Raw genomic sequence first — 19,117 nt, forward strand, 5'->3', positions numbered from 1 at the left:
GTGAGATGTCAAAATAAACAAACACAACAAAGATGTTGAGAGGAATCTTATAGAAGAGGGAATAAGCTAAATAAGCGGTGCTTAGGGAAAAGAAAGAGCAGCTTCACAATTAGGGCTTGATGAAGAGAGAGCAGAGGTGGGAAGAGAAACTGCCAAAAAGATGACAGCATTTAAAGTAGGATTGAACAGTAATCCAGCAGAGTCAGAGAAGAAGTTTCAGCTAAAGCCTCGAGGACTCCAAGCACTGAAAATAACAAAAAGCGACAAAAGAAATAATATAAATGTAAAACTATGTAAGACAACAGTGACAGTCTGTGTAACAAACGGAATAAAAAACAATGCAATAAATGACCATGGTGATGATGACAACAGATGAGTGAAGTTTCTTCTCTTTTTCCCGAATGTAATTGAGTCTCCATATCCTACCGTGTAATAGGCTCATTACACAAAATTTTGCGTTGTATTGGTGAGGTATATGTTAAATCACTGTATGCACGGTACTTGGAAATTTGACAAACTAGAGAAAGAGGTCTATCTCAGTGTCTATCGACTCAGTTCTCCATCCTCCCCTGAATGAAAGTACCCCCCTTCATTGAGAGATGAGAAAGGCAGCAGGGGGTGACACTGAAGAAGTAGCGGAAGAAAAAAATAATGAAAAGACAGACAAATAAAGCAAGTCGGCAGACAGCAGGGGAGTATAAAGTGAGAATAAAAGGAGAAATTACTTCTTCTTTAGAGAGTGCAAGAGAAGCAACCACTGCCAATTTAAAGAAAAGCCGTGGGGGGGGGGGGGGGGAGGGGAGGGAGGTGGAAGGAAGGAAGAAGAAAACAATTCATATCCATTGGACGAGAGACTCAATGGGCCATATTTATCAACAGTAATTCTAGGTCAATGGGATAGATTTATCTAAGTGTTGTGTTCTTGAAAGTGGCGCAAAGATGTGAAAGGGGAACAGTCAGGGTGAATAGAAATAGAATATCAAAGGGATGTGAATGCTTGCTTCATTAGTTTCCATGGCGATTGCTCCACCTTAAGTACTTTGCACCATTTTTTCAGAACTCGACACAGATAATTCTTTCCCAGTGCTCTTACATGTAGAATAAACAGCATGAACATTGTATTGGTTTCCATTTTCATTACTTCACTTTAAGCATTTACACTGGGTATTAAAGTAGCATTTGTTTTAAATAGAGAAAGAGCAAAATGAGTGATTACACATCCAAATCAGATGGACATATATACAATGTTATTCCCTAGAGTATACTTCTGTAATATTTGATCACACATCTGAGAAGAAGAACTAAAAAAGACCCGCCATATTAAATGGCTACTCCAAGCACAATGGCAACTTACAGACTTGAGGCACCCTGATCACTTCAAATTGAATGATTTGGACTATAAAAAAGGCTGAGCATTATATAATTGATGCCTTTGAACTATGGTGTTGGCAAAAACTGCTTAGAATCCCTTGGATTGCAAGAAGATCCAATAAATCCGTACTACAGGAAATCAAGATAAACTGTTCAATGGAATCTATGATCATGAAGCTGAAGCTCAAATATGTTTGCCATATGATTTGAAGTGGTCATAGTGCCTCAAGTCTGTAATAAACACTGCACATATGGAGTTTAGTGCTTTTGGTAGTGTCATTGGGCAACCAATGAGAAGGCAGGATTTTCTAGAGAAGACTCTGATGCTGGGAAAGATTGAAGGCACATGAAGAAGGGGACGACAGAGACAGAGATGGATAGATGAGGTCACTAAAGCCACGAACATGAAGTTGTTGGAGCTCAGAGAGGCAGTGATGGACAGATGTACCTGGCGTGCTATGGTCCATATGGTCATGGAGAGTCGGACATGACTGAACGACTAAAAAACAACAAATATATTTATTTTTAATGACTCACCGTTTAGTTGACATACCCTTCAGACCATTCAGATCTGCAGAAGCTGCAAGGGCACCACCAGTGCGGAAAGTTGCTAAATGATTTTCCAGATTAGGGGGGAATCAGGCCAGGGTACTTCTATCATCATGACCATTACAAAGGTTATGATGCTTCGAGTAACCTTTTAAATATCATTGCAATTTAACCTAACCCAAAAAATCATAGGCCTATAATGATGATCCCTATATGAATAAACCTCAAAACAAAGAGTTGATTAAATGTACATGTTGAAAATTGCTAGTGCCTTTAGCACATGCACCACACATGCATCGATCACGAAGGTGTAAATGATGACTAACACCAGTGACTGAGGACTGGAATAAAACTTACCAGTGGGTACAATGTTTTAACCTTCCATTGTACTGGAAAAATATATCTATTTTTATCTTTATTAAATAAGTTATCAGCATAATAAAAATGTTCCATGTAGCATACTGGGTTTAACATCAAATTATCACAAATATTTCCAAAGATCTGTATTTGAATTCTATGTCCTCGAGAGCTTGGCATATAAGAATGTCCCAGTAGACACCATTACCTCGATGTTTGCTTTTGTTTGCAAATAACATTCTTTGTCTGTAACATTGTGAATGAAATAGGCTAATCATTCTTGCCCTTTGATGTCTTATACAACTTAGCTTTGTATAGGGATGCTATATAAAGCATGTGCGGATCGGCTATTGTTTACAATGCTTTCATTTGAAAAATAGTTTTGCAATACAAAGTGGTATATTATCTAGATATGAAACATAGTTGATAACACTTCAATATAGGAACAGTGTGAGTCAAATGCAGTTGCATTTGTAACAATGTCAGTGGGTGTCGTAATGAAGGTGCACTTATTTGAGAAGTACAATCTTCATTTTTCATGTAATCCGGTTATTAGTTTAAAGGTAAATATGATTTTCCCAAAACCAAAGCAAATTCATAAATACAAATTTTGCCCTTATCAGTGGTCCAGTGATAAATGACTTTGTACAACAATAACTTCAAGTGATGAGAAATTGATCTTTCTTTCTTGCATAATAAAATGTTTATTGCTCTTTGAGCGGAGCGGTAGTCTCACGGTAATGTAAAATGGGTAGCTCAGAGCTGATAAACTAATTATAGGCTTTCCATTTTTATATAGCATTCATTTTAGCTAACATTACAATAATTAAAGAGGAAATAATAATGCAAATAGGCTTCGTTTATGCAATACCTTTTGTTTTGTTGTTATATCTTGTTATTGTATCGATGCTCTTGTTGTTCTTATAGAGTAAATTGAAACTACCGTATAGCATCTATGTGTACTGCAGATGCTGGTATTCCACGACATATATATTAAGCATTGCGTTTATTGATAATTAAATGTTTTTTTTTAAATATGCTAATTAGAGCATGATTTAACCCCTTAACGACCGCTGATGGTTCAGGACCGTCATTGGAAACATCCCCTTGAGGAACGATGACGGTCCTGAACCGTCATAACGGTAATATTTACTTACCCGATTGCCGCCGTTCCCCCACCGCTGATCGGCGTCACTCCCGCTCTGGCAGTAACCCCTCAATGAATTAGGACCCCAGCGGTCACAAGGCCGCAATAGATGCCCGTGTATCTGCCTGCAGGGGGACTGCCTGAACTAACAGGCAGTCTCCCTGCTTGTGTAAATTAAAAGAAATTGTTAATAAATAAAAATATAATTAGATATGTGTGTGTGTATACTAATGTCATACTAAGTGTATTTTTATATTTATATATACATATATTATTATAAAAAATACACTTATAATTAAATTACACACGTATAACTATAATATATATATATATATATATATGTATGTATATATATATATATATATATATATATATATATATATATATAATATGTATATATATATATATATATATATATATATATATATATATATCAAAACAAATACTAAGAAAATAAAAATAAATAAAAAAATGTAAAAATAATTTTAAAAAACTTAAAAGAATTATATATTGTTATTAATATATATATATATATATATATATATATATCAAAATACACTTAGAATTATATATTTATTTGTATATAAATAAATAAAAATAACAAGAACTATATATATCCATACACAAAATTACATAAATAATTTCATAAATATACACGTAGACTTCAAATATATAAATATCTATATATATATATTAAAATTTCCTCTGTCGATTATCTGTTAAGGACTTTTATTGCATTTCCCAAGTATTCACAATGCTATGAATTGCCATTTAATCGCACTGATGCAGCGTTTCAGAGGAATATAGGTCTAGAAGCACCATTATTTGAGCACACAGACACTATTGTATCCTTCTTGTAATAGAAGTAAATAAAGTTTCAGTGTATCATTGTTGATGTAAGGATACATAGTTGTACAGTGTCCAAGAAGCTAGTGTGCTTTTTCCTTGTATACTTTACCTTTTTTCTCTCCAAATAACCCTGTAACTTTCCATGACACCCTAAAACCTGTACATGGGGAGCACTGTTTTACTCTGGAGACTTCGTTGAACACAAATATTAGTGTTTAAAAACAATAAAACATATCACAGTGATGATACTGTCAGTGAAAGTGACTTTTTTGCATTTCTCACACACAAACAGCACTTTCACTGATGATATAATTGTTGTGATATGTTTTACTGTTTTGAAACACTAATATTTGTATTCAGCGATGTCTCCAGAGTATAACAGTATCCCCCCATGTACAGGTTTTATAGTGTTTTTGAAAGTTACAGGGTCAAATATAAAGGTCAAGTTTTTTTCACATTGAAAATTGCCAGGTTAGTTATGTTGCCTTTGAGAGCGTATGGTAGCCCAGGAATGAGAACTACCCCATGATGGCATACCATTTGCAAAAGAAGACAACCCAAGGTATTGCAAATGGGGTATGCTTAGTCTTTTCTAGTAGCCACTTAGTCACAAACACTGGCCAAAGTTAGTGTTCATAATTGTTTTTTGCATTTTTAACACAAAAACAAATATAAATTTGTTGCCTCCTAAATCCTGCATCCTGGATTATACTTGGGAGGCTTAAAGCAAGGAAGTTATAGAGTTCCCTGTGGAAACCAAGCACTGATCGTTATATTTTGAAGGCATTCAATTTGAGCCAGCTTCAAATAGTTTCACTTGTTATTACTATATCACCCTATGTTCTCTTTTCTGTTTTATATATTACAGATCGACTATGTGTTTTGTGGGTAATTTTATATATTATCTGTTTGAGTGCTCTCACCATTGTGTACATTTTGTTTTCACTAGTGGTTGAGTGACCCACAGAGGTGATAGTAGCACCACATTGTGTGTTTTGGATAAATCCTTTATCTGTATTTATTACATAATTTAAGAGGTTAATTTATCAAGAAATACATTAAGGCATTTATTCAAAATGTGTTCTTGTAATACTAAATCGTATTTAAAAGTAAGAACAAAATTAATTCATAACATATGTGTAAATATACCAAGCTCTCTGACAATTACTACAATGTTCTAGAAGTCCAAATACATGCTAAAATAGAAAACAAACCAGCCATCCCAATTACTTCTCTCAGGCAGCACCAACCCTCTGGAACGCACTTCCCTGACAAATTTTACCCAAGTTTGCCTTCCTTTAAACACTACCTAATGGCATTCTTGATTAGGGAAGCGTACCACTCCACTCAGTAACTGACGCATTCCACTTAACCAATAAATCCTCCCATCTCACTCTGTATATGCATCATTCTCACATTTGCTGTCCCTGCCTCCTGTTTCTAACCCCTCCTATCTCACAGGAAAAGGGCCTCAGCTCCCCCTGTATTTGTTAGTTGTTTATTGTCTCTTAGATGTATTGTAACGTTGTCTTTTTACTTGTACCAATTGTACCCATGGACAGCACTGCTTTATGCAAAATAATCAACCCTGTTGCTGATTAGTGATTTGCTGATTTGGATCTTGTACAAAGGATTTGATCACTAAGCAGTACATTGAAAATTAATTTGATAAATTTCAGGCAAAATTAACAACTCTGAAATTAAGGCCAGTTGGTATTTTTTTCTTAATATCAAATTCCATTTTCAGTTAACTAGAATACCTTATTTTACTGCATACATCCATTTATTTCATTATGTTTTATGGTCTACACATTGCGCATGCTTGATTGTTGTAATCTTTCAGTAAAGTTCATTGTATCATAGCATTTCCACTCCACATCTCTCCTGCCATAGTGCAAACACTTGAATTGACTTGTATTACCTTGGGTACTGAACAATAGGAGGCTCTTAGCACAACATCTACTTTAACCTTTATTAGATGGACCTTCTATTTTCGAATAAAATCCACTTATCCATCCTTCCTGTGGCTGTATTCTTTTTCTCTACTTTATCCCCCCACGTCTGACCGGACTTATTAGCTTTCTATATTCTTCAAGATTAAATATATTGTTTGCATTGAGATATGAAGTACTCTATCGTCATATTCCAAACTCCTGTCTCTTCTACCAGTGTGAACCCCAACAGCTGTGTAAACACTGAATGTAGAGAGAGACTATTTGGCAGAACTGTAAGTGTGTGTAAATCTCTGAGCCAAGTGGGCCATGTTGGATCCATGGCTAATGTAACAAGGGAGCAGTCTGTGACAACATAGGGGATCGATAGAAATGGGACATTGTGGGAACATGTGGATATTATATAAATTGTATAAAATGACAATGTATATTATTATTATTATTTATAAAGCGTCAACAAATTTTGCAGTGCTGTGCAATGGGTGTACTAACAGATACGTATTTGTAACTAGATAAGTTGGATGCACATGAACAGAGGGGATTGAGGGCCCTACTCAATGAGCTTACATGCTAGAGGGAGTGGGGTATAGTGGGGAATTGAAAGCTCATAATATTAGTTTAATTGATATGCTCTCCTGGAGAAGTGAGTTTTTAATTATTTTTTTGAAGGAACTGAGACTGGCTGATAATCTAACGGAGCAGGGAAGGAAGTTTCACAGGAGCGGTGCAGCCCTAGAGAATTCTTGAAGGTGGGCGGCAGATGTGCGAGTTTGAACAGAGAATAGATGCAGATCATCAGCAGGGTGTATGGGCTAGGTGGCACATACCTGTGTATTAGGGAGGATAAGTAGGTGGGAGTAGTGTTATGTAGTACCATAAAATAACTTGAGCCCTATATCTTATAATGTAGGGACTGACAGAGAGGGATGCATGATAATTGTTGGTGGACAGGGAGATAAGTTCTGCCACCGCATTCATTATAGACTGTAATGCGGAAGTTGGGAACACGTAGGACCACTGTGGAGTGAATTGCAGTACTCAAGGCAAAGAGAGGATAGTGGCATGGACAAGCACGCTATGTTTTTGAGATGCAAGTGGCAGGATTTGGTGATCGACTGGTCATAAGGTGTGAAGGAGAGGTTAGAGTCAAAGAGAACAACTAGGCATCGAATCTGCGAGGTAGAGATAATAGTAGTCCATTGACTTAGAGGGAGTGAGACAGGTGAGTAGCTACACTTGAGGGAGAAAACACAAGAAGAAGTTCTATTTTGGACAGGTTAAGTTTAAGGAAATGTTCTAATGTAGCTTTCTTATTCAGAACATTTTACAACATTTTAACAATTGATCGCAGATATTGTTATGGACCGAGAGAGACATAGAATATTTAGCAATGTGACAGCAAAGGGAATGTGATAATACAGGGTAGTTAAAAGCTGGATAATTGTAGAAAAAGTAAATATAGCATAAGGTTTGTGTATATATACATACATAAATGTCAAGAACACACATTAAGAGCACAAGAAAAAAAACCTAAATCTTGCATATCGAAAAAATTCAATATTTATAACTGATATTTATTTAAGTGATGTATTATTATTATTATTATTATTATTATTATTATCATTGTTTTACATTTTTATATTATTTGTCTTTTGGAAAGTAATTTCTTTCTTTAAAATGTTTCTATAGTCTTTTATGTGTAAGAGTGATTGTTAACTGGTGTATTCAGTTAGCTGGGATATAGAGTGATGGGAAGGATGGTTGGTATTGTTAATGCCTATGAGTAAGTCTTTTTCTATGCTCTGGTGAAACGCGTCAGATGTGGCATATCTTTTAAACACCTTTTTAAATATCAATAAAGAGGCTTGAGGAAGCCAGTTCTTCACATTATACATTATGTGTCATTCTTATCTAAAACATATCTTTTATAGATTGTCTTTATAATCTTTCACTTTATTATTTTATAACATATTTTTCCATCCATACAGATTAATCAACAAAAACAACATTTTTATTTTAAATATTGACATGAAATATTAATTTACACATAACGTTCCAGAACATCAAAAACATTATAGTGGTCTTTTTGTTTTGCAAATCATACATAAGTGTTTTTTTATTCTAAGTTATAAGTTCTAAGGGGATATGTCCATGTATGCAATACTGCTTTTCACAAACATATAAATATTATGGACATCACATCACAGTAAGAAGAAAAACAACACTTTGTATAACTGATGTTCATCAAGGATACATAGAGAAAAATATGGTGTCTCTATAATAAATATTAGTTTTTTCTCTTGAAGCTCCCATCTCATGACACAAGCTCTATCATTCTATCAGAATATCTTTACATAACAAAGCTTTTAAGGACTCTTTGCAAATCTACCTCTTTACTGAAGTTGATCACTGAAGTGAATCAAAGGTCCCACTGGCTTTTCTTTAAATCAATCAACATCACTCTTTGTCAGTAATCAATAATATGTGTTACACAAAGATAATAATATTTACTCTACATCGATAATATGTTTATAAAGTCACCTGCATTGTTTTTTCTATTGCTTTATCACACCTCTTCATCTAACATGTATTAGAGGATCATGACTTGTCTCTCTCCTCATCATTGATTCCATTTCATTTGGTCCATGATGCAAAATCCGTAAAATGTCTACTCTCTGCAGGTTCATTAAGTTAAAGCGTGTTTCTCCAAAAAAAAACCATATATCTCTTGTATTAATTCACTTGATTATTATATTTTCATTCTTATCATTATGTTTGCTAGATATCCTGTTGCTTGTGTATTAGAATTACATATTAATGCTTTGTTTTGTTAATTATAGGGTTCCTGATGTATATTGTGTTGTTTTGTAGAACTACCCCCTTTTAAAGAGCACTAGTTAATATTAGTGGATCTTGACTTGTCTCTCTCCTCATCGTTGATTCTATTTCATTTGGTCAATGATGCAACATCCGTAAAATGTCTAATCTCTGCAGGTTCTTCAAGTTAAAGCATGTTTCTAAAAAAAAAATCATATATCTCTTGTATTAATTCCCTTGATTATTATATTTTCATTCTTATCATTATGTTTGCTAGATATCCTGTTGCTTGTGTATTTGATTTACATATTGCTAATTATAGAGTTCCTGATGTGTATTGTTCCTGATGTGTATTGTGTTGTTTTGTAGAATTACCCCCTTTTAAAGAGCACATCTAATTGATTTTGATATACACACTATTAGTACTAGTAGCAGAATTGCTGTCAAAAAGTGTAACCTTATTTTTCTAAGAAGATTTGGAGACATCTATTTTATTAACAGATTGCTCCAAACCTTTTTTATTTAGAATGTCCATGCTGGAAATGAGGTCCCCCTAACTATGACAAATAGGAATTAACTAACCTGGCATGCAGCTCCCCATGTAGCTCCCAATGCTGGTTTCCACACCCCATCCAATATTAGTGCCTCCCTCACTGGGTTTAATAAAATATTTGATTGGACTGATATCCCCAGCTTAGAACACATGTGCGCACTCTAAGCTGGGAAGGGGAGGGAGAGAGTGGACAAAGGAGGGAATTAAGAAATATATACAACTGTAAATGCAGGGAGGCAGGGATGAAGCACAAAGAGGAAGGAAAAATAGAAGAAAGATAGAGGGAGAGAAGGAGGGGAGATATCAAATGATTATGTCTGTCTCCAGCGCACAGTGCGTGTTGACAATAGATGGGATTTCTACAAATAATAAACTTTTGGTTGCCTAAGTAATGTGTACCGGTGGTGCAACTAGCCTAGCACAAAAGAGCAAATAAATCTGAATGTGTTTCCGTGTTTCAATCAGAAATACTATACATACAGATTCCTACCACCACGACAAGTTCTAAAATCAGAAGTGATCATGGTGGTTGGAATAATTCTTTAAGTACTGTACGTTGCACTTTTCAACTAAATATTTAATGTATCTGACATTTTATTTCTAGATTTTTTTTTTATTGTCGTGATACTATATGTCCTATCTTAAAAAGAAAACTTCAGCTGTGATTTTGTTCATGTAAATAGTTTGTTTCTGTCTGTGTTTTTCTAGCAATTATAAAGACGGCTCTTTCTAACATGGACAGAGAAGCCAGAGAAGAATATCTCGTGGTCATACAAGCCAAGGATATGGGAGGACATATGGGAGGTCTTTCCGGGACTACTACAGTAACAGTTACACTTACTGATGTTAATGATAATCCTCCAAAGTTTGCAATGAGTAAGTAAAACTTGTTTTTCATACTGATAGAACTTAGTTTGTATACTATTTATAAAGTGTGGGTATTGCACAAAAGTTAAACATCTTAACTAACAATTAGTTTTTTACATTTCAAAATGATTTTCTTGTGTCCGTGTTTCTGTTTAATTCTGTCTTGATCATTGTCATTATGGGCAAAAAAAAATATTTGGGCACAATCAACTTGGCTTGTGTAACCCATTTCTAAGTAATTGTAAAAAAAAACTATGCTCCCTTAATGTCTAAATCCTAACTACTCTGGTTCAGCTTGGTGTGCTAAAGTAGACTTCCAGATTACCATGTCCAACTTTTGACAGTATTGATAGGTTAAAAACAGTACATAGAAGAAGCCAGGTTTTCATTAAACTGATCAAAAATGGTTTGACACAAACTGGAGGTCAGGCAACTACAAGCTATCTATACCATATCACTTACTATGTGGTGTAGTGATTATGGTGCTTAAAAGGACCCTGTTTGAACCTGTTCTCAACATGCTAATACTATTATTAATGTAACTAAGCAGTAGTGTAATAATACTACACTAATAATAGCTATAATTACATTTGACAAATATGACTATTTTGGAACTTGGCGATGGGTATGCTTAGTGCATGGGAAGATGTAAGAATAGCTGACACAGAGAGAGAAGGAGACTGATAATGGGAATTGGAGAAGGATATACTATAATATAGCTAATAAAGAGTAGACATTTTTAAGGGCGTGGGAGAGAAATTAAGACTTGATATGGAAAGAGTGTGAACTGAGAACATGTGGATGGGTAACTGAAATAGACTAGGTGACATGGGCTTAAAAGGACACTTTACTGCCGAAATGGCAAAAATAATAATCACTTTTAAGTATATGTACCGCATTGAATACATGCATGCATTTTTAATAGATGTATTCATTGGGGGTATATCTTAGTAGAGCTTGCAAAAGCTGCAGACCTTATGAACTGAGGCCTTAGCAAGCCCTCCCCTTTTTTCCCTGTAAAATGCTTTTCCCTGGAGAAGCCTCTGAATTGGTCCCCTTGTGCACGTGCTCGCACCACTTTGCACCATGTCATGCTTACACGTCTCATCTGAAGTCTGGAGGTGCTGGAAGAGCTGATCTGAGGTCTGTGTCGGAGGACACAGTCGTGCTCAAGTAGAGCTTCCGTTAGTGGAGGTGAACTAATGGAATTAGGCAGCAAACCACCCACAGGGAGTGTTCCATAGTTTCTCACAGAAACCTGCATTTTTATAAAATGGGATTAAAATAGGATACTCTTCACTCATAAAGCCCTTGCTTTTAGGATGTGGTGTGGGCCTTTAAATAGAGACAGAGAGCTGATCTAGAGAGGGTAAAGCAATATTAACGGGGAGCTTATAGGGACAAAATTAAGAATAAGTGTATATGGAGGTTCTAAAATGTCCCATTTGTTATTGCGTTTCTCCAGTAGACTGTGCACTCAAAAATATTATTCGATCACTGTGCTACACAATGGTGTACAAACAAAATGGGCAATGATCGTGACAATTAAATTACCATAATTACTTCAACAAATAGGGTTTATTTAGTTAAAAAAAATACTGGTTTTCCAATCCAGAAATGTATGTGTTGCAGCAGTGTCTTGTTTGTAAAAAGAGTAATGAAGCGAAGTGAATTTACTGTTCGATAAAAAAAGATATTACTATTAATTTAAAATATAATATATAATTGAAAATACGGTATGAACAGAAAAATGTATTGATCATCATTGCACATACATGTGTATCTGAGTATATCCTGGGAATTGTAAAACTCTGGCCCCCTAGGTATTTATGGTATACAACTACCAGAATTCTTTGAATCCAATAGATGGCCAAAGAATCATTGGAAGTGCAATTAAGCAACCTCTAAAGACCACAGTTTTACAGTCCTGATGCACACTACATTGAAAAAACAACAAACCTCTCTTAAGTACGTACCAATGTGGTAGAAACCTGTTTTGTGCAGAACCTTTGCAGCCAATTGGAACTTAATCGCTGAACAGCTAATTAACCTGAACTTTAAAATATGATCAAATACTAACTACTAAAAACAAAATTCTGATTTTTTACCCCTAATTCACTATTTTGTCCTAAATATTGCATTGTTGTTTACTGAGCAATTTTAATGAATATACCCAATGTTTTCTTAGATGGGATGGAAATATAGATGGCCCATAAATATTGACATGAAGACCCTCTACTGTGTACTGTAGAATTAGATTAGCATGGATCACAATGTTTTGTAATGTCTTATTTTAATATAACTGTGATCACTATGACAATGGAATAGCTATAGAACCATTAAAAAATTGTATAGCCTTAGTTTGACAGCCTTAGCGTCTTCGTCCTGTTGCCAGACTACATCTCTCAATTTCTAAGAGAGAATTATGCGAATAGTAATCTACTGTATGAATATAAAAGCTGGAGATAAATCATTTACATCAGTTATTTCCCAAAAGATAACCCAAAGAGTATAATGATAGTAATAATTTTATATTTTTACACATCATTGTTATAAACATGTACACAATGTATGCATTAATGCATGTATTTGTGGAACGTACGGTGCTTGTTGGTTCATCATCAAGAATCTATCCTTGGCTTTGTTTATTTAATCAGGAATGAAAAATCTACAATTGTGTTAATATGTTATTCATATTTTATAACCAAGAGCATATTTATATTTATCATAAATTTACCCATAATTCTTAGCAGCTGGAGAATGGTGGACACTTGCATTATTTGTAAAGAGACAAGCTGCCAATTTAATCTGGTAGATACATGCAATACATACCTGTAATATATTTCTTTGAGAAACTTTTGGTCAAATTTCATATATCCATCTAGAACATCCATATTTTCACGCTTTGATATTTTCAGTAGAGTCCTATTTTAAATGTATTTTTTTTTCCCGAAGACAAAGGATCCAGTGGTTTTAAATATTACTTTGGGCAAGATAAATGCTGCAGGGTCTGTGCAAACAGTCATTTGTACAACAAATATTAACATACTAAAGATGAGCAAAATTTCCATATCAGAAGTATTCATGTACTTGGTCATATAATTCAAAGACGCTATTTCTGTTCCGAATGACAAAAGCAATGGATTTCAAAAACTTTTATTCCTCACTGATCAGTTCAAGGTGAATCAGTAATATTAAAAATTTAGTCAGAGGTCTATCCAGAAGTTGTTTTCCATTCTTTTTTTTCCCTTTGATTTCCCAGAGGAAGCCGCAGGAGAAAAGATGAAGGACAATATAGTGTAGAACGTGATACCTACATTATTTGTACATCAAAAACATTGACACTAGCAAATTTTAGGTGACACTTCTTTTTCATAAATTCGGATTATTGTAATTAAAGAAGCTGCAGTTGATGTACATATGGAGAAAAACTGAGATTGTGTCTTGCCAGAAATATTGTGTAACGAAACCTCTTGCTGTTCAGTATTGCAAAGCAGGTTCTTCTACTTGACAGTGCAATACTTGTGTATAAAAGACCTATATTCATTCATGAAAGGTGGATGATCTCCCTTAGCCAATTGCTAAAGTGCTTTATGTGTGAAGATTAAGTCCTCTTCACTTTACAAAAAGTGTAGATTTCAGTAGAAACTGGCACATTTATAAATGAACCTTGTTACACCCTGTTACTTTCTGATTGTTTAGCTCAGTGTACTTAACTCAAGAGGTAGGAAATTGCTCAGAGCTCCTGCCTTGCAAATACTTCTCATGAGAAGCATTGAGAAGTCTGTGAATGGACAGCCACAGAAAGTCTGGGTTAGGGAAGAAGTGAAGAGCTTGGAAAGGCCCCAATTAAAAAAAGAAAATCATAATTAAATGCATGCATGGAAGTTTATCCAGCAAATTGTTGCCCGGATTTCTGCTCTTCGTGCAAAAACCACCTTTGGATCAACAGCAAAAAACAAATACGAGGAAGGCTGAACTTAAAGGACACATGTCTATTTTCAGCCTATGTAACTATGTAACTGCATAAGATAAACAAATCAACAGACTACATCATATTCCCAGTGGTGTATTTTAGAATAGTGCTGCCCTAGGCATGACAGATCTCGGGCACCCCTAATTTAAATGTACCCGCCCCTTCCTGCCAAGGCCGCACCTCTTCCTGTTAACTTACACACATTTTTACTGACAGACACACACTCACAGACCAGCAGACACTCTCAGATAAACTGACATACACACACATACACTCACTTATTTGACACAATCTGACACACATACAATCATTTAGACACACGCTGACAGAATGCATACACTCACTGACAGACGCATACATTTACTGACAGACATGCACAATCATTCAGATACACACATTCACTGGACACACACACTCACAGACACTCACTGACAGACAGACACACACACATTCACTGAAACACACACTCACTGACAAACACACACACACACACACTCAAATTCACTGACATACACACTCACTCACTCACATTCACTGACACACACACTCACTCAAATTGGCTGACACTCACTCACATTCACTGACACACACTCACTCACATTCACTGACACACACACTCACTCAAATTCACTGACACTCACTCACATTCAGTGACACACACACTCACTCACTTCCTCACATTCACTGACAAACACACACATTTCCCCCAACACTCACAATTACTATAATTTTTTTAAAAAAATGTAATCCACCCAGCCTCCTTACTTTTGGGATAGCTGGGTGGATTTTTCACCTGGCATACAGTGGGGTTGCTGGGCAGTTTTCAGTAAGGGAGCTGTGATCTCTCTGCTCAGCTCCCTCGCGCGCCGCAGAGTGATGCCGGGAGCTGGAATATGACATCATATTCCCACTCCTGGCATTACTGCGGGTCGTGCGAGGGACTGAACAGAGAGAGCTCAAGTGAAAGTGCTCCCACGCCACCCGCCTGGGAAACAACTGGCCGCCTGCCCTGGGGGAGCCCAAAGATTGCCAGCCAGCTCCTGGGCTCCCTTAAAACAACTCGTTTTTTGCCACCCCCTGGAAATTGCCGCCCAAGGCTAATGCCTTGTTTGCCTCGTAATACATCCCTGCATATTCCATCAACCAGCAAGTTCTGTCACGAGATAAAGAACTAAAGTTACCAAAGCAGTCATATTGTATAATTAACCCTGGCAACTATTTTTGGAATTTGTAATATTAATATTTACCCATAATATTATTTGTCTGATATATACTTTTTTTTATGCTTCGAAGACATACTATCATGAAAAGTGATGTAGATGTCCAGAAAAAGTGCAAGACTATATTAGTCTGCAGCAAAGAGCTGATGGACTTCCATTTCACTATCTGATTTAAAAAAAGCTTGTCTCTGCTGGAAATTCACACTTAAATGGCACATACAAAGTCTGGGGAAATTGGATAGGATAATGATAATTAATGTCAAAAGATACAAACATTTTTCAAAGAAATTATGTGTGCAAGAGATGCTATGCAACATTTGTCCTAAAAAGATTGCCACCAGGTAACTTTAAAAGTCTCTCATGTAGTTTATGTGTCTGTGAATTCTTATATTCTGGAACCTAGGAGCAGAGGAATTAACCTTGGTGAAGGAAGCACCAGTAGTCACCCCAAATGAAAATCATGGTGTCCAACAAGAACAGAGTATAAACCGATATATATATATATATATATATATATATATATAGTCAAATGAACAAGCATTGATCAGTAAAAAGGGAAGAGCAGGAAAAGAGTTTGGTCGATAAGATCATAGTTAGGAGATGCAACTCAAAGCTCAAATATCAAGGACGGCAACTAACCTGAACATGTAGGACAACCAAGTTGACCATACTCAAGCAAGCTCAAGCAAGTAGCTAGTAGCAAGTGGAGGCCTTTGTTCTTCATTGGCCAGAGATGCACCTCTTAGAAATGTAGTCAATGCAGCAGATAAAGGTCAACATAACAACAGTGTAAAATCCCTTTGATAGCAAAGCAGTTTGGAAGATTAAAGGAACCTGGTATAAGGACAGACAGAGACTCAATGAAAAACCACACATTGAAGAACGACATTAGAGTGGTTTCTGTCCTGAAAGTTCTAGAATATTTAAGGCTAATTAATAATTATCCATTCAGTTAACACATGGGTGTCCAACCTCTTGGCTTCCCTGGGCCACATTGTGCAAAGAGGAATTGTCTTGGGCCACACATAAAATATATAATATAATTAATTTATATAATAAAACGTTAAAGAAAATTTCTTAATTTTGATATGTCAATTGTTTAGTAGATAGATCCCTTATTGTAATCCTTACGTGTGGTTGCCATATTTAAGGATGCAATATTAGGTGGCTATATACAAAACATATACGCATAAGCACAGATATACACATACACACACAATCCCCAATATACACACACATATAATCACTGACCTATACATACATACAATCCTAGACCTATACACACACAATCACAGACATAAACACAATCACAAACATGCACACAATCACAGAATACACACATACACATAAGCACAGACATACTCATTATCACAGACATACACAAATGCAATCACAAAGCGACACACAATCTCATACATACACTTAATCAAGATATACACTTAATCACAGATATACACACAGACATGAACACAATCACATACATATACACTCAAAAACACATTCATACACAGAAATTTTGCAATTTAGAGGTCCACCCAGCCTCCCCACCTTGCTCTGTGAAGGCTGGATTGGATCCTGTCCCAGGTGGCCAGTGATTGTCGCTGGGATGAGACCACTCTGCTCTTCCTGCATAGGCCCCTCGCGTTCAAAGTGGTGATAATTATGCCAGGATGACATCATATCCCAGCTGCTGACACTCTGCAGTGCACGCAAGGGAGCTGTGGAAAAAGAACACAGTCCGTAATGGGCTTCCAGCCTCCCTCGCCGCTCGGCAGTCTGGGGGCAACTAGACCGCATTAAGCGGTTCAGGGCCACATGCGTCCAGCGGGTTGACCATGCCTAAGTTAACACATTTTTCCATATCAACAACTAAATTCTTACAGATTTATTCATACAGATGTGGCAATCATGTTTGTTATTCACAAATAAATGCAATTAAATGCTACCCCCTCCCCCCCCTATTTGTCTGTTTATCCCCCAAATGCAATTTCACAGAACGGATAAGGGAAAGCTTACATACAAATGGGAAAAGAGAGAAAACAAGCAAGCTTCTTATAAACTAATGATGTCTTGTCCAAAATCCATTCTTCCTTTTAAGGCTCCAATCTATGTCTTGCTGGTCAGGTTAAAACAGTTCTACTTCCAGCTGAGCTTTTCTTCAATATTTTGCACTTACATTCAATGTACAAATAAAAAATAATGAGGATTGATTTTGGAAAGAACATATATTTTAAGGCAATGCCTCTCAGCTACTTAAATGATTTGCACATAAATATTTCTTGTTGTGTGTTGCAGTAGTACCATGGCCCTCAAGTAATTGTTAGGAAAAGAGGCTATGCAATTTTAACATTTTCTGGATTAATATGTAACACTGGAAATCTTCATTTATCTGTGGCATTTTAATTATGCTGGTAAATAGAATCAAAGTCGGGTTCCACATTTTTGTTTAACCCCTTAAGGACCAAACTTCTGGAATAAAAGGGAATCATGACATGTCACACATGTCATGTGTGCTCAAGGGGTTAAACGTGTAGATAAAGTTATTTTAGTAGCTCAGTAGTAATAAACCACATGTGTTTTTGTAGAATTTACACATTTCTTTAGTTTTGTTTTGTTCTAATGTTTTTGCTGCCATCCAAATAAAAAAAAAATGTGATGATTACAATTGAACATACAGAAAAACATGTTCGGTTCACTTGTGCTAGAGGGCAGGCTCTGTGTTAGGGATTGAATGTTTCACCAGCAACGATCATAGAATTTATAAGTGAATTAACGAGACAGGCAGCAGGGGCTTCTGGGATATAACAGGGTTATTCACTAAAGTATTTTGTAATTTGAGGGCAAAAGTAACCAAACTGGAAAATTACTCAAAGTCAGTTTTTATGTTGGCCTTAAATTTGAATTCTTAACAATTCTCACCTTTTTTCGAATAACTGATAGAGAAAATAACAAAGTTGAAAATTGAGTCACTTATTGAATGTAAGGGCTCATTCCATGGGTTTCTATAGTGACTGGCCCCCACTTTTAAAATTTTGGAAGACTTTTTAGAACAGGGTACTTTAATATATCTCCTGGTTGTCTTTTAAATTTGCTTGTTTGGATCACAGCAAATTAATTTGCACTTGTGTCATATACAATAAATGATGACCCGCTTACTTGGTTAGGTTTTTGAGATAACTGAACAAATAAAACACACATGTATATAAAATAACATATCAACTCATTGATAGGACAATGAGGACAAATTAAGAGCTGTTCAACATTCTCCAAACTTTCTGTTATGGGATGGGATAGTTTTATACAAGCCAAAACATCTGCGGAATAGTGTGCCCCTTTGATTTCCTCTGCTTTTCCATATTTGTCACACTGAATGATTTTTATCCAAAATATAATTTAACAAGAACTCAAATAAATGTAAACGCTCAATTGGTTGCTGTTGTTGCAGCTAAAGGTGACACA

The 19,117-nt window shown here is 35.8% G+C and overlaps 1 protein-coding gene across 1 annotated transcript in view; it reads left to right on the forward strand.

Moving 5' to 3' along the window:
• Window positions 1-19,117, forward strand: part of CDH8 (cadherin 8) — a 314,476-nt gene that overhangs the window by 198,277 nt on the left and 97,082 nt on the right. Inside the window, exon 5 of the mRNA XM_063438477.1 lies at window positions 10,304-10,471. Within this exon, the coding sequence (XP_063294547.1) occupies window positions 10,304-10,471 (168 nt within the window). The remainder of the gene's footprint in view (window positions 1-10,303; window positions 10,472-19,117) is intronic.

This window comes from Pelobates fuscus, chromosome 12 (genome assembly GCF_036172605.1).
Source record: "Pelobates fuscus isolate aPelFus1 chromosome 12, aPelFus1.pri, whole genome shotgun sequence".
NCBI classification, from domain to species: domain Eukaryota; kingdom Metazoa; phylum Chordata; class Amphibia; order Anura; family Pelobatidae; genus Pelobates; species Pelobates fuscus.